This window comes from Hypanus sabinus, chromosome 29 (assembly GCF_030144855.1).
Source record: "Hypanus sabinus isolate sHypSab1 chromosome 29, sHypSab1.hap1, whole genome shotgun sequence".
Taxonomy (NCBI): Eukaryota; Metazoa; Chordata; class Chondrichthyes; order Myliobatiformes; family Dasyatidae; genus Hypanus; species Hypanus sabinus.
Genome location: NC_082734.1, coordinates 25,801,964 through 25,828,320, shown reverse-complemented (window position 1 = coordinate 25,828,320; position 26,357 = coordinate 25,801,964). Strand labels below are relative to the sequence as shown.

Below are 26,357 nucleotides of genomic sequence, written 5' to 3'. Positions count from 1 at the left end.
TTAGCTGCAAGTTTTAATTGGAATTGGAATGATTTTGAGTAACTGGGACTGGGACAAAGTTGGGCCTTGAAGGGTTAATGGCGAGGGAATGATGCGAAGGATTAATGATGTGAGCCAACTGCACGAACAAATCTCTGGGCGGGGTTGCCATGACGATTGTTGTGCCTCAGAACGAAGGAGGAACAAGATCACCTGTGTTTCTCTTTACGGTACTGGGCGTCACAGCGGTCTGGCCCGTGCCTCTGGTGTTCCCGGTTTGATCCCGACCTCTGGCGCTGTCTGCGTGGTGTTTGCACGTATCCTCTGTGGCTGCACGCATTTCCCCTGGTTGTTCCCAGAAGCCTGCAGGTGGGTGGGTAAAATGTCCCCAGTGTGCGGGTGAGGTGTGGAATCTGGGGTGAGTGAAATGGAATGACTGATAGCTAGCACAGACTTGATGGGCCGAAGGGTCTGCTTCATAACCCTGCCCTCTTCCGAGTTCCCTTTCCAATATCTGTCCTCTCTCTTTTCAGCTCTCCTCTCTCTTTAAAGATTAGCTTTATTGGCCACACGTCCATCGAAACATCAAAGCGTACAGCGGGACTCGCCATTTGTGACAATGGCTGACACAGAGGGTGGTCTGGGGGGGGGCAGCCGCGAGTGTTGCCTTGCTTCCGGAGCCAAAGTAGCACGCCCATGACTCACTAACCCCGGCCCCTACGTCTTTGGACTGTGGGAGGAAACCGGAGCACCCGGAGGAAACCCACACGGTCGCGGAGAACTGTGCTACCCAGTCTCACTGCGGCTGACAATTCAGTATTTGCAGAGGTGGGCTATCATGTATTATTGAAATGTAATGCCCCTAACCCTAACCTCAGTGTCCTGTCAGAATGAAGGGCAGTGGGCTAAATGCTTTCTTCACTACCCTGTTTACTTGTGCAGCCCCTGTCAGCGAATTGTACACTCGTACTCCCAGCTCCTTCTGTTGTACAGCTGTAATGCTCTGGTTAAGACTTCCACTGCTACGCTACGGAGTAGTTCAGATTGGCAGTTTTCTATAAAAGCGGGGTGGCATGCTGGAAAATGCTTCGGCCACGTTGTGCAGCTCCGGAAGGTGAGTCAGCCAGTCAGGATTGTGGGATGCGTGGGCAGGTTCAGAGCGCTGCGGGGGAGGGGTTTTCTTCAGGACAGCTGGCCGGCTTGGGGTCTTTCGGCGGGAGCTGCAGAGCGGGGCACGAGGGAGGATGCCACAGCTTGCCGTTGGAAGGAGGGTCCCCGTTGCCCTCACAGTCCTTTGTGCAGGTGAATGGCTCCAAGGAGGAAGGACCAGTGCTCCTGAGAGAGAGAGAGAGAGTCGGTTTGTTGGAGATGGTCTTTGAGGGTAATTCGGACTGTGGCGGGTGCGTTCACACAGACGGTGGGTCCAGTGTGTGAGTAAAAGATACACCCCCAAATATTCCAGTACAAGCTCCAACGTCTGTGTGCACATTGGACAGGGTTAACTGTAATCAACCCTTACATTTCTCTTTTCTTTTTTTTGTAACTGTTCGTAAAAGTTGAAAATTTGATAAATATACTATCTTTATAATTTTATGTGCTGATGTACGATCTGTCATTTCTGGGCTACCAACGATTGTGTACAGGCAGTATTAACACAGCATTCACTCAAATCGAGATTCCTTAAAGCGGAACATCACTACGTTCCTGTTTGGTTGAAACCCAGATCATACGCACCCTAGATGTATATTATTTATGAAAGTGGCCCTCTCACCGCTGAGTCCCGTGGCTGTCAGCAGAGTAGGCTGACGAGCCACGTCTGTATATAAGCCCAGTGAGAGGGTTACACAGTGTTCGTCAGCACCCTGCCATCCACCCTATAGGTCCCATGATCCTCCTATCCTGGTCTGACTGTCCCGAATTCATCACCTCACACTTATCTAACTTGAACTGCATCTGCCGCTCTTCAGCCCATCTCCCTAACTGATCAAGATCTCACCGTAGTTCAATGCAAGCGTCTCTACTTTCTGCGAAGGCTGAGGAAAGTCCATCTCCCCCCCCCCCCCCACCATCCTCATCACATTCTACAGGGGTCGTATTGAGAGCATCCTGAGCAGCTGCATCACTGCCTGGTTCGGAAATTGCACCATCTCGGATCGTAAGACCCTGCAGCGGATAGTGAGGTCAGCTGAGAAGATCATTGGGGTCACTCTTCCCGCCATTACAGACATTTACACCACACGCTGCATCCGTAAAGGAAACAGCATTGTGAAGGACCCCACGCACCCTTCATACAAACTCTTCTCCCTCCTGCTGTCTGGGAAAAGGCTCTGAAGCATTCGGGCTCTCATGACCAGACTATGTAACAGTTTCTTCCCCCAAGCCATCAAACTCCTCAATACCCAGAGCCTGGACTGACACCTTACTGCCCTATTGTCTTGTTTATTATCTATTGTAAATGCCTGCACTTTTTTTGTGCACTTTATGCAGTCCTGGGTAGGTCTGTAGTCTAGTGTAGTTGTTGTTTTTTTCTCTCTATGTTATTTTTTACAGAGTTCAGTCTAGTTTTTGTACTGTGTCATGTAGCACCATGATCCTGAAAAAGTTTTCTCATTTTTACTATGCACTGTACCAGCAGTTATGGTTGAAAAGACAAAAAAAGTGACTTGACTTGACTTGACTTAACTATCAACAAGACCCACCAAGTTAGTGTCATTGACATTGAAGAAGACGTACCTCCAGTCTGGTTCTGGGGGTTTGGTGGTGACTGATGAAGCCACTATGAGAATTACAGACACGTCTACAAACGGAGGCACAGTGTTGGAATCCAGGACACCCTATAAGATACTGGAGGATCTCAGCAGGTCGGGCAAGTGTATGGCCACGCCTTTATGAATGGAGAGTGAATTCAGAAACTGGAGGTGCAAAGGGATTCCAAGGGCAGAAATCCCTAAAGATTAACTTGCAGGTTGAGTTGATGGTCCGGAGGGCAAATGCAAAGTCAGCATTCATTTCGAGAGGGCTGGAATATAAAAGCAAGGAAGTAATACTGAGGCCTTACAAAGCACTGGTCAGATCACACTTGGGGTATTGCGCGCAGTTTTGTGCCCCTTATCTAAAAGAAGAGATGTGCCGGCATTGGAGCGGGTCCAGAGGAGGTTCACAAGAATGATTCTGGGTGTGAAAGGGTTAACATACGAGGTAATCTCTTGATGGCTCTGGGCCTGTACTCACTAGAGTTTAGAAGAATGGAGGCGGGGGTTGGGGGGATCTCACTGAAACATCGGACATCAAATATTGAAAGGCTTAGACAGAATGGACACAGTAGGAGGATGTTTTCGGTACTGGGAGAGTCTATGACCAGAGGCCACTATCTCAAAATACAAGGACGTCCTTTTAGAACAGGAATGAGGAGGAATTTCTTCAGCTGGAAGGCTGTGAATCTGTGGAATTCATTGCCGCTGGTGCCTGTGGAGGCCAAGTCATTTGATATATTTAAGGGAGTGGTTAACATGTTCTTGATCAGTAGGGGGGTCAAAGGTTACTGGAAGAAGGCAGGAGAATGAGACCGAGTGGGATAACAAATCAGCTATGATCAAATGGCAGAGTGGCCCAATTCTGCTCCTATCTCTTAAGGTCTTATGGCAGCATCTGTGGAGGCAGAGGGACGCAGAATCTCAAGTGGAAACACCGGCTACTGAGTAAAACCGGGGCCTCGGTACTGGGGTGTCGCTCTGTGAGGGAGGGGCACAGATGTTAGAATCCAACGACAACTGTAAACAGGAGCAGGAGAGGGCCACTCAGCTGCTTAGACCTACCTCCACTGCTTCAATATGATCACGACTGAACAGTACCGACCCCCGCCACATGTCCTCTCCAGTGACGGTTCCACATAGTCCTCAGTTCCCTGACCTTCATCCACTGCACCCCTCCCCCATGATCCAGACTCTAAATGTTTATAGAATGTAGAGTAGAAACCTCCTCCCACCCTGTCACTTGTGTATCTACTGAACTCTTTTATAAACCCACTGATTTTCACAGCTACCTGGACTATACCTCATCCCACCCTGTTACTTATAAAAATGCCATCCCCTTCTCTCAATTCCTCCGTCTCCACAGCATCTGATCTCAGGATGAGGCTTTTCATTCCAGAACTAATGAGGTGTCATCCTTCTTCAAAGAAAGGGGATATGCTGCCTTCACCCACATCTCTTCCATTTAGCAAATGTCTGGCCTCGTCCCGTCCGCCCGCTACTCCACCAGGGATAGGGTTCAGCTTGTTCTCACCTACCACCCCACCAGCCTCTGTGTCCAGCACATAATTCTCCGTAATAAACACAAAGTACACCGCAGATGCTGTGGTCAAATCAACACGTACAAACAAGCTGGATGAACTCAGCAGGTCGGGCAGCATCCGTTGATCAACGGTTAGGGCCGAGACCCTTCGTCAGGACTGACGACCCGAAACGTCGACTGCTCATTTCAACGGATGCTGCCCGACCTGCTGAGTTCATCCAGCTTGTTTGTATGTGTTGATAATTCTCCATAACTTCCGCCATCTCCAGTGGGATCCTGGCACATCTTTCCTTCCCCCCCACTTCCTGCTTTCTGCAGGGATCGTTCCCTGCTTGACTCCCTTGTCCATTCATCCCTCCCCACTGATCTCCTTCCTGGTACTTATCCTTGTAAGCGGAACAAGTGAAGAACCTGCTCCTACATCTCCTCCCTCACTACCACTCAGGGCCCTAAAATAGACCTTCCAGGTGAAATCGAAACTTCATCTGTGAGTCTGTTGGGGACATCTACTGTATCCGGTGCTCCTGTATATCGGTGAGACCTGATCTAGATTGGGAGACTGCTTCGCAAAGCACCTAGAGAAAGCAGGATCTCCCTGTGGCCACCCATTTCAATTCTACTTTCCATTCCCATTCCAACATGTCAGTCCATGGCCTCCTCTGCTGGCTCGATGAAGCCAATCTCCATTTGGAGGAGCAACACCTTAAATTCCATCTGTGTAGCCCCCGATCTGATGGCATGAATATTGATTTTGTGAACTTCTGGTAATTGTCCCCCCCCTCTCCTTTAACATTTCCCTCTCTCAGCTTATCTCCTTACCTGCCCATCAACTCCCTCTGGTGCCTCTCCCCCCCTTCCCTTGCTTCCATAGTCTTGTGTCCTCTCCTGTCAAATTCCCCCTTTAATTCTTTCACCAATCAACACACGTCACCCTCTCCCAGTTCCACCTATCACCTACTTCCTTGTACTTCTTCCACCCCTCCCCCCCCACCTTACTCTGACCTCGTCTTTTTTCTCTGGTCCTGATGAAGGATCTCGGCCCGAAACATCGACTGTTTACTCTTTTCCATAGAGGCCGTCTGGCCTGCTGAGTTCCTCCAGCATTTTGTGTGTGTTGCTTTGATTTCCGTCATCTGCAAGATTTCCTCTTGTTTAGGAACTGTAAAACCCTGGACAGGCTGTTCGGCCCCAATGTTGTGCCGACCTTGATGCCAATTGACAGTTAATGTCCCCTTCCTGTGTAGCATACATATTCTTCCATTCCCTTCATATTAATGTGTCTGTTAAAAATCTTAAACTCCCTCAAACTGCCTGATTCCACTACTCTTTGTGTTAGCCCATTCCAAGCATCGTCACTTTCTACATAAAAAAATTTCCCTTCACGTCACCTTCAACCTTTCCCTTCTAACCTTAAAAGCAAGTTGTCTGGTGCTTGTCATTTTTACCCTGGAGAAAAGATTATTTAGTATTTCTCAGCACTGAGAGTTTATACCCTGTGTCCTGCCCAATATTCATATTTCAATCCTGAAACCCAAACAGATTATCCACCTGTAGCCAATCCTGAGAATTGTTGATGTTTCAGGACTGATGAAGGGTTTTAACTCAAGATGTCGACAGCTCCTCAGATGCTGTTCGACCTGCTGAGCTCTATCAGCAGATTGTTTTTTGCCTCAGATTCCAGCATCAGCAGTCCCTCGCATTTTCGTTTATGTGTGTTGTTCTCATATAGTGCACTTTAATTCAGAAAGAGCCCAGTTGGCCCCCAAAGCAAAGAAAGGCATCAAAGATCAAGGATCAACTTTACTCACCAGCTACGTTTACTCGTATTAGAGATTTGCTGTGGCGCGTTGGTCGGGGCACGACATGCAACAAAAAACAGGTCAACAACACAGGACATCAAATTTTTTTGAAAGTGTTACTTCCTCAGATTTTTATTTTGTTTATGATAGACAGTTTGAAGCTGAACACAAATACAATTTCAAACTATAGTATCGCATAGGAATTTGGAGAAACAAGAAATTAACTTTTATTGAATAATTGGTAACTTTTATTGGTCTTTATTTGTATAATGGTGCTGAGGCTTTGTAATAGCTCAACTAAGCTAAAAATGTTTTGCTGATGATTTCCATTCGGACTCAGTGTCTGAGGATTCTCGCTGAAGTGTCCAACAATAATCAGCCAGCATTAATGGATTCTAGTCGCCCTGAAACAGTTTCTCCATAACTGCAACCTGTCACCATGCTCGTCACAGACAGCGCCGAGATTTGCAGGGAAGAATCTAAGTGGGAATACAGGAAATGAATCTTTAGTGGCATGTTGCACTTCATGGTTTTGTATGCTTGAAGCACGTCGTCAAGAAGCTGCCCATAGTTTGGTGCTCTGTAGATGCCGAGAAAATTTTCAACAACATCCTTGAATGCTTTCCATGTAATTTTAGTCAGTCCCAGTAGAAGTTCTTCGATTTGCCCGTCAATAATGATCTGTTGGATTTGTGGACCAACAAAAATGCCTCCCTTAATCTTGCAATCAGTTATTCTGACTTGAATTATGAATGAAAATAACAAATACAGGCAATTTCTAAACAACAGCGCGTGATAGAGTAATTTCATGGTGATTTTCAAGATCAGCAGCCCAAACTTGATAAGATACACCCAAAAGTATTCAGGAAGCAAAACCTTTTTTTGTTCTGTGCAATAATAAATTATATAAAAATAAAGTTTGGATGTTTAAGTACTGATATGCAATAACATGTACATAATTCATAAAAACCAGCATGTATTTACAATGTAAGCATCTTTATAAGAAGTGGTTTAAGGTGTTTGCAGTGTAGTGATGGGGGTAATAGGTAGAATGATTGATCAGGTGAAGAAAGTTTTAAGATGGCTTGGTTTTTGTTTTAATAACCCTAAAGGACAGTTTTCAGGGTGGGCAGTGTCCGTGATGATTTTTTTCCTGCCCACTTCTTTGTCCTGGACGCATACAAGTCCTGCAGTGATAATCTCTGCGACCAGCGACCTTTTCTGCTGTCCTGACTGTTTGCTGTAGTTCAAGGAATAGCAAGATAAAAACATTCTGTAAAACAAAGTCTTTCATCCACATCTTTATTTCAACATCGAGGTCGATCACTTTCTAGAAAATTCTGTGCTTATGAAATATCTGTTGCGTTCTCATAAATGTTATAAGCTAGGTGGAGAGAGCAGTGTGAATTCACCCTCAGTTGGGTTCGATGCAATCCAGAGTTCTCACATCCCGATCCTGGATTTCGCTGCAGCCCGGGTTAATTGGGTGAAAGTATCTGCAGCTCCAGGGATTCCACCTGAGAGGAGCTTTTTATCGATTGTGTCAACCGCTCTGGCAGCTATACCTCCGTGACCCATGACCTTGCTCCATCACCTCTTCCAGAGTTGCTGAGAGCTTGAAAGCAACATTTGAGTTGGACACTGTTCAAAATGGGTTCCCTGAATGTCCTTTCCATCGATGCTGTCTGACCTGTCTGACAAGCATTTTTGTGTGTTACTATGAAAATGCTGAGTTTTGTGAGATCCCGAGATACGCACACACACACACACACACTCACACACTCTCTCTCTCTCTCTCTCTCTCTCTCTCTCTCTCTCTCTCTCTCTCTCTCTCTCGGTCTTTGTTGTGTGGCTGTTTCCTGGATCTCTCCTGCCCTGACACAGCTCAACACAGGTCACCTGGGAGGTAACAAGGTGTGTGTGATCTCATCTGTGCCCAGGTGCCGGGAGGGGCTGAGACACAGAGGAGAGAGAACTGCTGCGCCACTCTGCACCGTCAGTACTGGCACTCGTGTGGTTCAGAGGCGATTACAAATCTCAGAGCCAAGCGGAAACTGATACCAAACCCTCAGGTCTGTGAGAGTGTGGGGAGGGGGGGGAACAGACAGATGAGGTTGTGTGTGTGTGAGAGAGAGACAGGAGAGAGAGAGAAGAGGGAGAGAGAAGGAGGGAGAGTGAGAGAGAGGGAGGGAAGGAGGGAAAGAGGAGGGAGAGAGTGAGGGAGAGGGAGGGAGGGGGAGAGAGAAAGGGGAGGGAGAGAGTGAGGGAGAGGGAGGGAGAGAGAGAAAGGGGAGGGAGAGAGAGGGAGGGAGAGTGAGAAAAAAGAGAAGGAAAAAAAGGGAGGGAAAGAGAGAGGGAGGGAGGGGGGGGAGAGAGAGAGAGAGAGAGAGAGAGAGAGAGAATGAGAATTCTGTAGTTCATCTTGTTGCCCTTTCTTCAGAACCCAGCCACCTTAGAGTTCCAGGTATATTGGGAATTTCCGAGGGATGAAGGACCTTGATAACATGGACACGCTGGGCTGTTGTCCTTGAGCAGAGAAGGTTGAGGGGAAATTTGATAATGTGTTTAAAATCATGGCAATAGGAGTAAATGAGGCATCTCCATTGGCAGTAGACTTGCTAACAAGAGGACAGAAATTTAAAATAATTGGCTAAACCATTCGGGTGGATAAGAAGCATATTATTACTCAGAGAGAGTGAAATGAAATGTCAGAGCAGTGGAACCTGATGCAACTGGAGGTTTTGATAGTCAATGGGATGGACACTCGATGCATATTGGGACTTAAAACAGCAACATGGGACCTAATGGGACCTAACAGTGATTCATTGGAATCACTCACCAACTCCTGAGTCTTTATGAGGCATGGGTCCGAACACAGTTGTGATCAGCTCCATGTCTAAGGAAGAGTATTCATGAGAATGATATTGGGAGATATAACGGATTAATGTAGGAGGAGCACTTGATGGCTCGGGGCTTGTACTTGCTGGAGCTGTGGAGCAGAGCCAGAGGGCATGCTGTGAGCCTACAGAGGTGGTGTGTCGAGGTTTTGCTGGCTACTTGTGTAGAACCTACTGTCAGCTTGGCATTAGAGGCAATTGGACCATGCCAGAGGCTGCTGAGCAGTTCTCCAAACGACTCTGGATCAAGTGATGTGACCCATTGACCAGAGCTGCTGGGACACAAGCTGGGGTGTGATCAACCCTGACTGGGTCAGCTGGACGAGTATATCTGATGTTGAAAGGCCTGAAGCACCCAGTCTACCTCTCTGATTCTGTGTCACAGTGTATCCTAGGATGGACCGGAGCATCAGAGGAATGAGGAAGGGTCTCATTGAAGCCTAGAGTGGACGTGGAGGGAAAATAAATCAGCCATGGTGGAACGGTGGAGCAGACGCGTCCTGCGCCTTATGGCCCAATGGTCAACCCATGGACTGCAAGGAGGCTGAGGAGAGCAGACACAAGGGGGCGCCACCACCTGTAGGTTCCCCGCGGGCAAACCACCCTGACTGCTTTTTCTCTTGCTCAGACTTGCAGAAATCCCACCCAGCAGCACTGTGGGAGCATCTTCACCACACACGGAAACTGAGAAGGCTCACTTCCACATCCCATGGGCAGTTAGGGGTGGACATTCCAAACCTAGCCCTGTCAACACCCACATCACAGGCAACAAATCAATGAGAAAGTAAGTAGCTGGGGTTATGTCTCAATGACTACCGTCTAGTAGCACTTGCATCCACAGTGATGAAGTGTTTTGAGGACCACATCACCACGTGTCTGAGAAGTGACTTGGATCCATTCCAATTTGCCTACCGTTACAACAGGTCAACAGCAGATGCCCTTTCATTGGCTCTTCACTCGACCTTGGGACATCTGGACAGTGAAGATACTCTTTATTGACTACAACTCGGCAATCAATACTATCACCCCCTCAAAACTAATCAATAAGCTTCAAGTCCGAGGCTCAATACCTCCTTGTGGGGCTGGATCCTCACTTGCAGACCCCAGTCGGCTTAGATTGGCAACAACATCTCCTCCGCGGTCTCCATCACCACAAGGCTGTGTGCTTAGCCCCCTGCTTCCCTCTGCTTTGCACTTATGTCTGTGAGGCTAAGCACAGCTCCAATGGCATATTTAAGTTTGCTGACAACACCAGTGCTGTCGGCTGAATTAAAGGCGGTGAAGAATCAGCAGACAGGAGGGAGGTTGAGAACCTGGCCGAGTGGTGCCACAACAACAACTCAATGTCAGCAAGACCAAGGAGCTGATTATTGACTTCAGGAGTAAACCGAAGCCAGTCCTCATCAGGGGACCAGAGGTGGAGAGGGTCAGTAACTTTAAATTCCCCCAGTGTTATCATTTCAGAGGATCTGTCCTGGACCCAGCACATATGTGCAATTACAAACTCCTTAGGAGGTTGCGAAGAGTCAGCGCGTCTTCTAAAACTTTGACAAACTTCTATAGGTGTCCAGTGCAGCGTATATTGACGGTTTGCTTCGCAGCCTGGTATGGAAACACCAATGCCTTTGAATGGAAAATTCTACAAAAAGTAATGGGAACAGCCCAGTCCATCACAGGGAAAGCCCTCCCCACCTTGAGCACATCTATATGGAGTGTTGCCACAGGAAGGCAGCATCCATTGTCAGGGACCCCCACCATCCAGGCTGTGTTCCCTTTTTACTTCTGCCAACAGGAAGGTTCAGGAGCCTCAGGACTCACATCAACAGGTTCAGAAACAGTTATTACCCCTCAACCATCAGGCTCCTGAACCAGAGGGGATTACTTCACTCACCCCACCACCAAACTGTTCCCAAAACTTATGGACTTACTTTCAACAACTCTTCTTCTCGTGTTCTTGATGGTTTTTGCTTATTTATTATCATTATTATTTCTTTCTCTTTTCTCTTTTGTACTTTCACAGTTTGTTGAGTTTTTTTGCACTTTGGTTGTTTGTGAATCATGTTGGGTGAGGTCTTCCACTGATTCTATTGTGCTTCTTGTATCTACTGTGAATGCCCGCAAGAAAATGAATCTCAGGGTTGGGCATGGTGACGTGTGCAGTATGTACTTTGATAATAAATTTGCTTTGAACTTTCAACATAAATTTAAATGGTTCTTTAGCAACTTAGTCTAAAAGCCTGGCAGTGTTGTCGAGAGAAGTAGCACAGGCCCTTTGGCCCACTGTGTCTGTGCAAACCATCAATTTACACTTATTCCACCCGAACCCTTTTTAATTCCCCGACATTCCCATTATCTCACTCAGATTCCACCCCACGTTCACACATTTGGGGGCAATTTACCCACCGACTCCCCCCCCCCACGAAACCTACACGTTCGCAGGTTGAATATGCAAACTCCACACAGACAGCACCAGTGGTCAGGGTTGAACATGGGTCTCCAGAGTTATGGGTGGCAGTTTTACCCTCTGCACTACTACTCTGCACTACTCCGGGGTAGGGACTCAGATTCTGGTTAAGGGCTTCATAATTGCCCCATTTGTCCAGATACTCCAGCTGGTTAATTTTTTCTCTTCCTCTTCCCTTTCTTCTCAAGGCAACGAGGAACCTGAGACCTGGGACATCGCTCTGCGGGAGCCAATGAATCCTCTGTTGCGTTTACCCACTGTCGTTCTCCTATGTGGTCTCTTGCATCCATCTGTGGCCCCGTCCACGGACCGATCCACCCTGGTGACATCCTGCGACATCTGTGGTGGCAGCTACCCTCTCCCAGGGTTGCTGGAGGACACCAACGAAACATTGAACCAGAGCCTGGAGGGCAGCTCCGAAGGGGACACTTCCACCAACGCAAGCATCTCCCTCAATGGCTCCTTCACCGCTCTCGACATGACAGCAGATCAGGATGGAGAACGGATTATCAGCTCAGTGGCAGAGGTGGGAAAGCCAGGCACATTGGTGACCAGCTCAACACAGGCTGTGAATCTGACCACCAAGCCTTGGCCTGGTATGGATCATGACAGCCCCAACATGACCCAACCATCTGCGGCCCCCTCTGTCATGGCTTCCCCGTCAAAGGAACACCTGACAACCCTGCTGGCAGGACCAACTACAGTAAGAACTGAAGGGTCCAGAAACCTTCCCACCAAACTAGGTAAAGACAATCTTCCTTGGTTCCCCTATTTTTTTCCTCCCTTTTCTCCTAGTCCCCATTCAACCATTTTCATCCCCTTCCCTCTATCCACCCCCCACAGACTTCATCCATCAGCTCTCTCCTCTCCCCCATCTTGTCTTGGTTCCACCTGCTGTCCCCTTCCCCCCAATGGTCCCCATTCTCACCTTCCCCAGTTCAGAGTCCAGGACTGCCAACCTTCATGTTCCTGCTTTTCCCCTTCTGGCAGCTGCTTCCACCTTCATTACTGGCATGTGGCCAAGTGGTTTGGGTGTTCGTCTAGTGATCTGAAGGTCGCTGGTTCGCGCCCTGGCTGAGGCTTGCGTGTGTATCCTTGAGCAAGGCACTTAACCACACGTTGCTCTGCGACGACACCGGTGCCAAGCAGTATGGGTCCTAATGCCCTTCCTTGGACAACATCGGTGGCATGGAAGGGGAGACTTGCAGCATGGGCAACTGCCGGTCTTCCATTAAAAAAAAACCCTGCCCAGGCTTGTGCCCTGGAAACTTCCCAAGGCACAAATCCATGGTCTATTGAGACTAACGGAGGCCTACACCACCTTCATTCCCCTGCACCCCACTATATTTCTTGCTGCTTTTGTTTTTATCCACATTCGTTTATCTGTCTGTTGGCATCAAACCTGCCCTACCTCGCTCAACCTGGAGTCATCTTTCTCCTCTCCTCAGTCCACCAATTATTTCTAGATGCGACCTTGGCGACGGATACGATAGGGTCTTTTAAGAGACTCTTTGATAGGTACATGGAGCTTAGTAAAATAGAGGGCAATGCGGTAGAGTAATTGTCGGCAGTTTCTAGAATAGGTTACATGGTCGGTACAACATTGTGGGCTTAAGGTCCTGTAATGTGCTGTAGATTTCTGTGTTTTATAATCCTGACGCAGGGTTTTGAGCTGAAACATTGATAGTTCCTTCACACCACAACCTCTAGAATTCCAGAGTAGATAGTTGCTAAAAATAACAGCAGCAAAACAAGCCTCTTTTTCACCCTGCACTTCCCCCCACCTACCCAATCCCCCTCACAAAGACAGGCCAGCACCTCAGGACAGGCCACCACTGGGTATCCAGCCCTTGGTCCCGGACTTTTACAACTTCTACTCCCTGGCCCGGGCTCACAGGCTCAACTCAACTCAGGTCTGTATCCCTCTAAACCTTGCCTGTCCATATACCTGTCCAAATGCCTTTTAAGTGTTGTTAATGCACCTGCTTCAACCACTTCCTCTGGTAGCTCGTTCCATACATGGACCACCCCTGTGTGAAGAAGTTGCCCCTCAGGTTCCTATTAAATCTCACGTCTCACTTTCAAATGATGCCCTCTAATTTTAGGAGCAAACACGAGGAGATCTGCAGATGCTGGAAATTCAAACAACAACACACACAAGATGCTGGTGGAACACAGCAGGCTAGGCAGCATCTATAGGGAGAAGCAGTTGACGTTTCGGGCCGAGACCCTTGGACCCTTGGCCCGAAACGTCGACAGCGCTTCTCCCTATAGATGCTGTCTAGCCTGCTGTGTTCCACCAGCATTTTGTATGTGTTGTTGTTCCTCTAATTTTAGGCTCCTTTTCCCTGGGAAAAATTACTACGTGCATTCACCCCAACAATGCTCCTTGTGCAATTGCACACATCTCAAGGTCACCTCTCAGTTTCCTACAATCAAGAACAGCCACTTCCCCCAAGCCATCAGGCTGATAAATATCAGGTCAGGAACTGTCTGTGGAAGAGTTAGGGAGAACAGTGGGAAATTATTCTAGTAAACTTATTTTTTGTGGTGACTTTAATGCACATAGTATTTTGTGGGGAAGTAAGACTGTAGATGCTAATGGAACTGCAATAGAGGGTTTTCTGGAAGAGTATGATTTAGTTTGTTCAAATGATGGAAGAGAGACAAGGGTGGATATTGCCAAAGGTGGGGTTTTTGTCTGGATTTGACTTATCTGTGCTCCATTTGCTAGGCAGTTGGGATACAATGACTGATTGTATGGGGAGTGATCATTTCCCAGTCTTGTGTATTGTAGGGGTTAAGGTTCATTGTCAGACTTTGTGTTCCAATGCTCAATGGTGCTTTAACAGGGAAAGCTGGGGAAAATTTCCCACTGACTGTGAGAAATCATTTGACAAGTTGTCTTTCGGCGGTACCAGAGAAGAAGACTATCAAAGTGTAATTTCCGGTTTATGTGTCAAGCCATTCCTTTGGTGTCTAGGAGAGTTAGTAAGAAATGTGTTCCTTGGTGAACGCAGGAATGGACAGAGGCTAGCAGAGACCCGAGATGGGCGTTTTGTGTTTTGAAACATAGATTAACACAACAAGGTTTGCTGAATTTTCAAAAGAAAAGAGCAACTGGCAATTCTGAAAGGGCAGCTTGGAGGGGATTTTGCTCATCAATTGGGAGGGAAACTGGTCTGAGTACTAAAGAAAATAAATCGTGACTGAGGTCATATCCAGATTCCACTGTTAGTGGAGAATAGAAAATTGGCTACAATGGACAAAGAAAATGTCTAGGAAACTCATTTGCAAACAATTTAGGGGACGAGTATATTAAGAGAGCACACTGTACTTTGATGGACAATGGGAAGATTTGGGAGAAATAAGAGATGTTTGAGAGTGCCATGGATGATGACTTTAGGTTGGCTGAACTGAAATTTGCTGCTGATTGTGTGAGTTCTACAGCCCCAGGACAGAATCTGCTGAGCTATCATACGCTCCAGCATCTGCCTGAGGCAGTCCTGAAGAAGTTGCTTGGGTGTTATCATAAAGTCTGGAAGCAAGGAATGCTCCCGGGAGACCAGAAAAGGGCTGTGGCACTGCTTAATGTTAAACCTGGGTATGATCTGACACTGACAAGTAGCTGCAAACCTACTGCTCTCACCACTATGGAAAATAATGCAGAAAATGATAGTAATTAGGCTGATATTTGTTTTGGAGAAGAGAGAATTAGTCACTACCACTGTGGGTTTTGTAAAGGGGGATCTCTGTACTACTGGGAGAAAATATTTGGAAAGCGTTTATAGTGAAAGAAACAGTAGTTGCAGTGTGTTTGGACATTGAAAAATTTTATAATATGCTATAGAAGGAGGGGCTTTTGATTAAACTCGGTAAGCACGGTTTTGGGTGGTGGGTTTTACAACAGGGCATAGGATTTTTTTTGGCCGGCTGTTTAGAGGGAGGGTGGGTGAAGAAGGTCCATTAGGGCTTGTGGTGGATAATGGGACCCCCAAGGTGGTGTTATTAGTCCGATATTGTTTAATCTGATGATTAATGATATTTCTGCTTGTCTTGGGCCTGGGTTTGGATTGGCTTTATATGCTGATGATGGGGCTCTGTGGAAGAGGGGCCATAATACTGCCTGTATAGTCAGGTTTGCGTAAACAGCTTTATCAGCATTGGAAGAATGGTCTTTGGACTGGGGTTTAAATTTTTCGGTTTCCAAATCAAAATTTCTATGGTTTTTAGTCGGAAACATAGGTTGGATAACATTCACATAGAAACAGAAAATAGATGCAGGAGTAGGCCATTCGGCCCTTCGAGCCTGCACCGCCATTCAGTATGATCATGGCCGATCATCCAATTCAGAACCCTGTACCTGCTTTCTCTCCGTACCCCCGATCCCTTTAGCCACAAGGGCCATATCTAACTTCACCTTACTCGGTATGGGTGCTCGCTGTCTAGGGTTCCTGTGTTTAAATATTTGGGGCTATGGCTGGACGTGAGACTGACTTGTTGGACCCATATAAAGTTTTTGGAGGATAAATGAGCGCAGGTCATTAACTATGCGCTCAGTGGCTGGGTCTGACTGGGGGACCTTCTCGGTGGCTGGGTCTGACTGGGGGACCTTCTCGGCGGCTGGGTCTGACTGGGGGACCTTCTCGGTGGCTGGGTCTGACTGGGGGACCTTCTCGGCGGCTGGGTCTGACTGGGGGACCTTCTCGGTGGCTGGGTCTGACTGGGGGACCTTCTCAGTGGCTGGGTCTGACTGGGGGACCTTCTCGGTGGCTGGGTCTGACTGGGGGACCTTCTCAGTGGCTGGATCTGACTGGGGGACCTTCTCGGCGGCTGGGTCTGACTGGGGGACCTTCTCGGCGGCTGGGTCTGACTGGGGGACCTTCTCGGTGGCTGGGTCTGACTGGGGGACCTTCTCGGTGGCTGGATCTGACTGGGGGACCTTCTCGGTGGCTGGGTCTGACTGGGGGACCTTCTCGGCGGCTGGGTCTGACTGGGGGACCTTCTCGGCGGCTGGGTCTGACTGGGGGACCTTCTCAGTGGCTGGGTCTGACTGGGGGACCTTCTCGGTGGCTGGGTCTGACTGGGGGACCTTCTCGGTGGCTGGGTCTGACTGGGGGACCTTCTTGGTGGCTGGGTCTGACTGGGGGACCTTCTCGGTGGCTGGGTCTGACTGGGGGACCTTCTAGCTGTGTTCTATTGATAATTTATCATGCTTTAATGTGCTCTTCTCTGGATAATGGCTGCATGGTTTATGGAGAGGCAGCTCATTCAGTTTTATATAGGTTGGATGTCCTGCAGACCAGGATCTGTAGTGGGGCATTCTGGACCACCCCAAACGATACACCGGGGGGCTGAACTTGGCAGGATGCCTCTTGTCCTAAAGAGAGGGAAATTGAACCTTGCATTCTGGTCTTCCTTAGTGGGGCCCAGGATGTCCCATTTGACGTAGTCAGTTTTAACAGATACTAGCAGAGTTGGTAACTGCTTTGGGCAGATAATTAGGGAATATATTTGCGGGAGTATTGTGGTCTGGAGGATTTCCAGATTAGCCCAACTGTGGCCCGGCCAGGAGTTTCTCCGTGGAAATTCCCAGGTGTGGGAATAGATGTGATGTTACTGGGGATCGACAGGATCTTGTAGGTGGTGAGAGGGTGTCTGGTCATTTACGGCAGCAGCGGTTTTCCTCTTTGCCTCTCCTTACAGATGGTTCTAAAGACCTGGTTAGTGACCGGGTGGGCTCTGGGATATTTATCCCTCGGTTTAATGCTGTGGCGGGGGAAAAGGCTCACAGATGGGCTGTCTGTCTGAACAGCAGAATTTATCTTCAGTCTGCAATGGGTTCTGCTCAGATTCTGCCTCGGTACTGCAGAGTCTAAAATCAAAGTGTTCAAGGGATCTGTTATGATTTATATGTTCTGGCGAGTATGGGAATAGTACTGTACTGTTTTGTTGGGTACTTGTACATGTGGGTGTATTAGGTAATGACAGAAATGTTATAGCGAAACAGGCACTTACTAGTTCAGAGCTAAATATTATACTTAATGTTGCAAAGTCTGAAGCCACGCCTTGTACTAGGTTGGTTGGGATCGGGAAATGGCAGAAATTGTGGGATAGGAGTGGGGTGAGGAGGTGGCATTACAACTTGTTTCCATCAGGGGAGGCGGCTTTTGGGAAGGAATAGGAGGTGTGTGGTTGGCAAGCCCGGGTTCGGGGAGGTGTGATTTTTGCAAGGTCCCGGAGACAGAGGAGCACCGGGGGCATGGGCGCGCCGGAGTTACTCGTCCGAGCGCGGGAAGCAGTGCAGGCAATTGTCGGGTAGAGGTGGGGTGGCAAGTCCGCAGGCTATTCTGGCCCCCGAAGCAGGGTTGGTCAAGTCGCGCAGGACCCTGGAGAACTTTTCAATGAGCTCCGTTATGGCTCCTGTCATACTCAGGTGGCGGTTCCGGATAAGCCCGGGTCGCCTACAGCACAACAGAAGAGGAAAGTTGGCGGTGTTCCCAGCGGCAGTTCTCCCACCCCCCCCTCTGGCTTGGACCGGTGTTGAGGGAGGGGCCCGATGTCGTGGCTCACTCCGTGGAGGGGCCGCTTTGTGAGCTCACAGGGAGCCCGGTGTGAGGCTCCTCGCTGAGGAAAGGCATCGACACAGGAGGCGGGGGCTTGCGGACGGGCTGTTGTGGGATACCGGAGGCGGAGGAGGAATTTCTTTGGCCGGAGGGCCCCCACGAGTCATTGTGTACGTTTAAAGTGGAGGTTGACAGGTTCTCGGTTAGCGGCGGCGTCGAAGGTTCCGAGGTGAAGGCGGGGAGAGGCATGGAGCCGACTCGATGGGCAGAATGGCCTGATTCCGCCCCTTTGCCTTATGAGTGATGAAACCCGAGTGGGCGTCAAGAGTTGCTGCGTTTACATGGCGCCTCTCACGTCCCGGGGCGCCCTGCTCCAACGGAACCGCGGATGCCGGCATGTGCGCAGCGAGGGAGGGCCGGATGACTTGTTTAAACTTCAGTGCAGTTGAGGGTTGAAGGTTGTTATTTGCGCCGTCCCTCTCCCTGGGCGGATGGGGCCTCGTTTCCTCCAGCCGCCTCACGCCTACACTTGTCAGCCCGGAGATCGGCCTACGGGGAGAGAATGTCGGCCACTCGGTCCCTCTAGCCTGCCTCACTATGCAGCACTGCCCCTGCTGATCAGTCTGTAGCTGTCTCCCCCTCCCCGCATCATCTGCTCCGCCTTTTAAACTCAAGAAGGCCCCCTTTCCGCTTTCCTTTGGGGGCAGCCAGCTCCGAAACTTCACCAACAAGGTCTCACCTCTTCCCTCTCACCTGGGTGACTGGTTACACCTCGACTGAGGTAGTGCAGGGGCTAGCACAACACTCTACACTCTACTGAGGGCTTGATTCCCACCGCTTTCCCCAAGGAGTTGGTACATTCTCCCCGTGATCGTGTGCTCCGATCCCAAAATCACGGGGATAGTAGGATAATTGGTCATGTGGGTAACTGGGCCTGTTACCATTCTGTATCTCTGAAAAATAAACACTATCTATGACTCTGTTGGGAGGTATGAAAGTTTGGTCCCATTAGACCTGGGTCAGGTGATCCAAGTTCTAATTGAGCCTGTTCAGCTTTCTCAGTATGAGAATGTTCCAGTAAGATTCCCTTTCACTCTTCCAGACTCAGCTTGGGTCTATGAGAGGTAAGTGGGGAGAAATTTAATAGGGACTAAAGGGGCAGCTTTTTCTCCAGAGCATGCTTAGTATATGGAATGAGCTGCCAGAGGAAGTGGTTGAGGCAGGTCCATTAACAACATGTTAAAGGCACTTGTATGATATTGTATTTATTTTTACATCTAAGGGAGTAAAAATTCTTTATGTTGCGTCTCCATCACAATGTACAAGCAATAAAGAAGGGAAATGTGGAAGGATACTGCCCAAACACTCAGATTGTATACACAATTCTATACATGCATGCGCAGTCAGGTACAATATATAGTCAGATATGTGATCAGATCAATGTGTATTGATCAGTCTGACGGCCTGGTGAAAGAAGCTGTTGGTCCCGGTCTGAACGCTGCGGTACTGTTTGCCAGACGGTAGCAGCTGGCGCAGTTTGTGGTCGGGGAGGCTGGATGATCCTCCAGGCCCTTTTTACGCACCTGTTGCTGTAAGTGTCCTGAATGGAGGAAGGTTCACATCCACAGACGCGCTGGGCTGTCGTACCGCTCTCTGCAGAGCCCGGCGACCGAGGGTAGTGCCAGGCAGCGATGCAGCCAGCCGGGATGCTCTCGATGGTGCCCCCTGTAGAAGGTCCTGAGGATCGGGGGGGGGGGGGGGGGGTGCTCATGCCGAACTTCTTCAGCTGTCTGAGGACAGGTTCTTAGTGTTGGATCCTAAACCTTTTTCAAAGGTTCTTCGGAAGTCAAGAATGAAGCGTAAAACCTGTTGCTTATGACCATGTTGTGACGCGTTACTAGTGCAAAGGTGCAGCAGAGAGATCAAGGAAGCAACTGGACTGAAAAGCAGTCTTGGTCATTTCATACTCTTGACTAGAGATAACAAAAATACCAGTGATAACTATTAACATAGAAAATAGCCAGGTTCAAGCAACATGACACCTGTTACTGAAAACTAAAAAGTTTCTAGTAAAATACAGAAGCAACTGTACTGTAATTAATGGAAAATTCAGTCAATCTTGTGGCAGCAACTCAAAACCTAAAAGCATGCAGACCTGGTCAAGAGGTTCAGTTGTTGTTCAGACCAAACATCAGAATGGGGAAGAAATGTGATCTAAGTGGCTTTGATTGTTGGTGCCAGATGGGGTGGTTTGAGTATCTCAGAAACTGGTGATTTCCTGGGATTTTCACGTGCTAGTCTGGAGTTTGTAGAGAATAGTGCAAAAATGACAAAACCATCCAGTGAATAGCAATTCTGTGGGTTAATGAGAGAGGTCAGAGGAGAATGGCCAAATTGGTTCAAGCTGGGGCAGCAGGCTGAGGGTAGCAGACACCAACAGAATCAACAAACTCATTCTTAAGGCCAGTGATGTTGTGGGGGTGGAACTGGACTCTCTGACGGTGGTGTCTGGAAAGAGGATGCTGTCCAAGTTGCATGCCATCTTGAACAATGTCTCCCATCCACTCCATAATGTACTGCTTAGGCGCAGGAGTACATTCAGCCAGAGACTCATTCCACCGAGATGTAACACTGAGCGTCATAGGAAGTCATTCCTGCCTGTGGCCATCAAACTTTACAACTCCTCCCTCGGAGTGTCAGATACCCTGAGCCAATAGGCTGGTCCTGGACTTATTTCCATTTGGCATAATTTACCTATTATTATTTAATTATTTATGGTTTTATATTGCTATATTTTTACACTTTTCTTGGTTGGTGCGACTGTAATGAAACCCAATTTCCCTCGGGATCAATAAAGTCTGTCTGTCCGTCTGTCTGACAGGAAGGTGATAGTAACTCAAATGACTCAAGTTACAATAGTGGTGCGCAGAAGAGCATCTCTGACCACACAACATGTTGACCCTTGAAGTGGATAGGGCTACAGCTGTAGACGACCATGAGCATTTACTCAATGGCCACTTTGTTAGGTACTGGAGGTATCTAAAAATACAAGTAAGCACAGGAAAGTGAAACTGCAAGAAAAGTACCAATTCTACACTCCAACAATGGACAGGGAAAGTTCAGACAGAAATGGACCAAATGTGAGCAAATGGGACAGCTTGGATGGTAATCTTGGTTGGCATGGATTAGTTGGGCTACAGAGTCCATCTCTGTGCTGTGCGACTCTATGACCTTCTCATTTTTTTCTCTCATAAGGCATCTCTTTCATTGTGGACAAATACACAGTGGAAAGTGGGTTGGCTCAATTGACCCGTGCTACATTTCTAGTTTCAGGTCAGAGATATTTCAAACCCGGGGAGGCTGAGCCACAAGGGAAAACCCTGGGGATCTTTGTCGGCCTGCTGGTGGTCCTGATCCTGGTCCTGGGACTGGTCTACCTGCTCTATAACAAGTCTCAGAAGCATGACCCCTTCTCACACCAAAGGCTCTACAACACCGATCCAGGTAGGAGGGACTTCTTCACTCAGGCTTTGCAGCTTGTTGAGACCCTCATGTTGCCTGGGAAGGCCCAGAAATGAATGACAATCTTTGACAGAGCAGCACTGGGCAAACACTCGAGAGAGAGAAAAAAATTAGACTTTAGGAAAAGCTCGAATAAAAATAGTTTATTTGTGGATTTTATTCATCATAAAGTTCCAGAAGATGAGATAAAAAGGTGGTTTGACCAATTGGAGAATTAGAAAACTTAACATGTTCCAAAGGATCTGGGAGAGAAATCTCCCAAGAAGATCAACGATTTAGATGAAGGCATTGTGAATAACATCAGCAAGTTTGCTGATGATACTAAGCTGGGTGGCAGTGTGATATGTGATGAGGATGTTAGAGGAATTCAGGGTGACTTGGATAGGCTGGGTGAGTGGGTAGATACTTGGCAGATGACATTTAATGTGAATAAGTGTGAGGTTATCCACTTTGGGAGTAAGAACAGGAAGGCAGATTATTATCTGAATGGTGTAGAGTTAGGTAAGGGAGTAATACAAAGAGATCTAGGAATCCTTGTTCATCAGTTACTGAAGGTGAATGAGCATGTGCAGCAGGCAGTGAAGAAGGCTAATGGAATGTTGGCCTTTATTACAAAGGGAATTGAGTACAGGAGCAAGGAAATCCTTTTGCATTTGTACAGAGCCCTGGTGAGACCACACCTGGAGTATTGTGTACAGTTTTGGTCTCCAGGGTTAAGGAAGGACATCCTGGCTGTAGAGGAAGTGCAGCGTAGATTCACGAGGTTAATTCCTGGGATGTCTGGACTGTCTTACGCAGAGAGGTTAGAGAGACTGGGCTTGTACACGCTGGAATTAAGGAGATTGAGAGGGGATCTGATTGAAACCTATAAGATTATTAAGGGATTGGACAAGATAGAGGCAGGAAATATGTTCCAGATGCTGGGAGAGTCCAGTACCAGAGGCCATGGTTTGAGAATAAGGGGTAGGTCATTTAGGGCAGAGTTAAGGAAAAACTTCTTCTCCCAGAGAGTTGAGGAGGTTTGGAATGCACTGCCTTGGAAGGCAGTGGAGGCCAATTCTCTGGATGCTTTCAAGAAGGAGCTAGATAGATATCTGATGGATAGGGGAATCAAAGGATATGGGGACAAGGCAGGAACCGGGTATTGAGAGTAGATGATCAGCCGTGATCTCAGAATGGCGGTGCAGGCTTGAAGGGCCGAATGGTCTACTTCTGCACCTATTGTCTGTTGTCTATAAGTGGCCACTTGGCCTTTTTGTTCCTGCACTGGAACAATATCCCGCTTTTCTAGTCAAGTCTGTTGCTCTTGGATGAATTTACTTTAGGAATAATTTCTCCCTCCCTTCCTCACTTCTATTCTCCACTCTGCCCCTTACCTATTCTCACTTGCCTTTCACCGACCCCGGATCTCCTTCTCCTTCTCCTTCCCTTTCTCCTCTGAGATCAGATCCTTCCTCTCCAACCTATACTGTTCCTACTGACCTGGTTCACCTTTCACCTTCCAGCTAACCCCCTCACCTTTGTCATCCTCCCGTTCCCCTTTCCAGTGCTGAGGAAGGGTCTCGGCCTGAAATGTTGACTGTTCATTCATTTCCGTGGATGCTGCCTGAGCCACTGAGCTCCTCTGGCACTTTGTGTGTGTTGCATTCAGTACAGTTGACATGTTGTGAGACCAGTGGTAACCTAAAAGGCGAGATAAGGGCAAGTGATCTGATTTAATTCTGTCCTCAGTAGCCTTCACCTGCCCATTCTTTAGTCCTCCCCAGCACCCATGCATCACAGGATAGTGGAGAGCTGTCTGGACAAGGAGCTGGTAGCGTAGACCTGGAATCCCAATGATGAGGAGAAGGTGTTCTCCTCCTGCCTGTTTAAGGGAAAGAGCAACCTGTTGTCCCATTATATGCCAAACCCACATCTCCTCATCTAACTCAGACCCACCACTCCCTCAGCTCTTTGAACTGCGATGTCTGTTGAGGGTTGTGAATTAAATTTGGTTTTGTTTTAACCTTTAGGGATGACTCTGAGGCAGAGTAGAGGATTATGGGTCAGATGAGGGTGTAGGTGAGCTGGTGTCAGAGTCACTGGTAGTAGACAAAGTGTCTGTACAGGAGTTCGAATTCAGCTTTCTCTGGTTGAAGGTCAGCAAACTTGGAGGTCGTGTCTCAGGCACTGAGGAGATCAGCGTTCCCCTGGTCCTGTCTGGGCTGGAAGTTCCCAGGGCGGGAGTCAAGAGGGTCTCTGACCTCCCCTGTCCCCCAGGGTCAGAGGTCTGTGCAAGTCCCTAAGTCGAGGCCTGAAGGTCAAACTCAGCGTGGCAGAGCTGGAAGTTGAAGTCCAGAGGACAGCGAGACCGGGAGGAGAAGCCAGGAGATGCAACACTAAAGGGGTAATGAGGAGGCAGGAGGTGAAGTCTGAAGTTGGAGGCCCAACGTCTGTAAGTCTGAGAATCTGTGGACAAGAATTGGAGGCCCAGGGCTGTCCTGTCTTGGGTTTGGAAGCCTGTCTCTCTGTATGTGTGAGTGGAAGGGATGGAAGAGGGTTTGTTTGGCTGTTGTTGTTCTATTAAACATTGCAGGCTTGTTACCGATGCCAGAATGTATAGTGACACTTGTGGGCTGCCCCCAACACATCCTTGGACTGAGTTGGTTGTTAACACAAACAACACATTTCACTGCGTGTTTCTATGTATGTACACAGAGTCATAGAGCACGACAGGCCAGAAACAGGCCCTTTGGCCCATCTAGTCTGTGCCAAACTGTTACTTTGCAGAGTCCCATTGACCTGCACCTGGCCCATGCCCGCCTTATCCTTCCCATCCAGAAATGAAAGCTGAATCTGAATCGTAAGCACGATTGTGGAATGTGGAATTGGCAGATCAGAGGGGAGAGTTCCATGTTTTTGGTGGGACCTGTGACCTGTGACCTGTGACCTTCCAGGCTCCCAATGTGATTGGTGGAGGGGAAGGGGGAAGGAGAGGGCACTGTACACCCCAGCCTTCACTGCTGACCTCATTCTCCCAGCCGTATATACTCCTGTGGCTGGGACGTAGCCACATCAAAGGCATTACAGCATCATCTGAAAGGTTAACACCAATTCTAAGGAAGTTAATGGGGACATGGAGGTAACTTACATCTGTGATTTTCAGTATTTTAGGTGGGGGGCTATCAGAGTAGGTCTGATTGTGATGTAGGTCAGGGTTCAGGTTTGTGAGCTGGGACCTGTTCAGGTGATAGATTAACCCCTGAGACTCTGGATATCAGGTGGAGTGTGTCAGTCAGGGGTCAGATACCGAGACTGGCTCCTGAGGGTATGGAGGCTTTGGGGTCATTTGGCCCTTTGGCCCATCATTCCATACTGACCATCAAGCACCCATTTCCATTGTTTATTCCCATCAGCCCTTCCCCCCCCTCCCACCCCCAGGCTTTACCACTCACCTACAGTGGCCGGCTAACTCTGTCTTCTGACCATTCAGAAGCAATGTTAATCTGAGAAGGAATGACCACTTTCTGACACCCTGTTGGAAAAGTCTGCAGGAAGTGGCGGACACAGCCCGGCCCTCCCCACCGTTGAGCCACAAGAAAGCCGCATCCGACATCAAGAACCCCCACCATCCAGACCGTGTTCTCTTCCTGCTACGACCATCGGAGAGGAGATACAGGAGTCTTAGCTCCCACATTAGGAATGCCTGACCGTCAGGCTCCTAAACCACCGTGGATAACTTCACTCACCTCAACTCTGAATGAACTGCACAACCTATGGACTCACTTCCCAATACTCCACTACTCACCTTCTCAGTATTATTTTGTATTTCTCTGCAGAAATGGACTTCATTTGCACATTAGTTGTCTGTCAGTCTTTGATTATAAATCAAAGTTTTTCATAAATTCTCTTTATTTTCCTTTAAATGCCTGCAAGTAAATGAATATTAGGCTTGTGTGTGTGTGGCATCCGTTGGTCTCGAGAGACCGTGGATCTGCGCCTGGAGTTTCCAGGGCGCAGGCCTGGGCAGGGTTGTATGGGAGACCGGCAGTTGGCCAAGCTGCAGGCCTTCCCCTCTCCACGCCACCGATGTTGTCCAAGGGAAGGGCACTAGGACCCAAGCAGCTTGGCACCGGTGTCGTCGCAGAGCAATGTGCCTTGCTCAAGGACACAAATACACTGCCTCAGCTCAGGCTCGAACCAGTGACCTTCAGGTTACTAGTCTGATGCCTTGCCCACTAGGCCACGCGCCAACTAGGCTTGTCTATGGTGACATATAGGTACTTTGATTTGCTTTGACCTTGAACTTTGTTGCTCTGTGCTTTATTCCCAGTTCTCAGCCTGGATGTGTCCATGGAGCCGCCGGATCGATTCTACGGTAGCTTGGGCCCCGCGTTTGGCAGCGAGTGCCCGGGGGATCGTGTGACGCCACCGAAAGCCTTGAACCAGGCACCGGAGGGCGCTGGGGACCCGCCGTCCAAAGCACTGAGCAGCAGCGGGATTCAGCTCAAACCCGTGCCCAATAGCTCAGTGAAAATCTATCTCTAAAACCCTTCCTTGTTTCTTTCAGTTAGAAGTATACGCAAATAAACGCAATGTTAACACTTGCCTGGACTGTCATCTGTAAGGTTCTGGTCCCGGGGAATTCCAAGCGCCCTGTCCTTTGTTCTCTTGAGGTGAGATCTGATTGATACTGAGGAGGATTAAGCTGGGTTAAAACTGCGAAGATGTTCCCCCTGGATGGGAAGCCTGCTAGGAGTCATAGAGTAGGTACAAAGACTTAAAAGTAATTATTTATTGAGATACGGTGTGGAATAGGCCCTTCCAGCCCTTTGAGATGCATCACCCAGCAGTCTCC

The 26,357-nt window shown here is 48.5% G+C and overlaps 1 protein-coding gene across 5 annotated transcripts; it reads left to right on the top strand.

Annotated features, from left to right (window-relative positions):
* The first annotated feature begins 213 nt into the window (after positions 1–213).
* LOC132382775 (uncharacterized) lies at positions 214–26,106 on the top strand. 5 transcript variants are annotated; one of them, XM_059953230.1, is made up of 4 exons: positions 214–348; positions 11,621–12,175; positions 21,326–21,502; positions 25,833–26,106. In XM_059953230.1, the coding sequence occupies exons 2-4, from the start codon at positions 11,665–11,667 to the stop codon at positions 26,045–26,047; spliced, it is 903 nt and encodes a 300-aa protein (XP_059809213.1). In that variant the 5' UTR covers positions 214–348; positions 11,621–11,664; the 3' UTR covers positions 26,048–26,106. The 5 variants fall into 5 exon arrangements, with proteins under 5 accessions (XP_059809213.1, XP_059809215.1, XP_059809214.1 ...); XM_059953232.1 differs by lacking the exon at positions 214–348 and adding an exon at positions 7,920–7,985; XM_059953231.1 differs by lacking the exon at positions 214–348 and adding an exon at positions 8,017–8,143.
* Positions 26,107–26,357: the final 251 nt, after the last annotated feature.

What these genes read in the sequence shown, in the direction of transcription:
- LOC132382775 (XM_059953229.1), top strand. Translation starts at nt 11,457, where the DNA reads ATGGGTCTCCAGAGTTATGGGTGGCAGTTTTACCCTCTGCACTACTAC. An exon ending in CTACTCTGCACTACTCCGGG is followed by an intron (nt 11,521 to 11,620) that starts GTAGGGACTCAG and finishes TTTCTTCTCAAG; the next exon opens with GCAACGAGGAACCTGAGACC. An exon ending in GCTCTACAACACCGATCCAG is followed by an intron (nt 21,503 to 25,832) that starts GTAGGAGGGACT and finishes CTTTATTCCCAG; the next exon opens with TTCTCAGCCTGGATGTGTCC.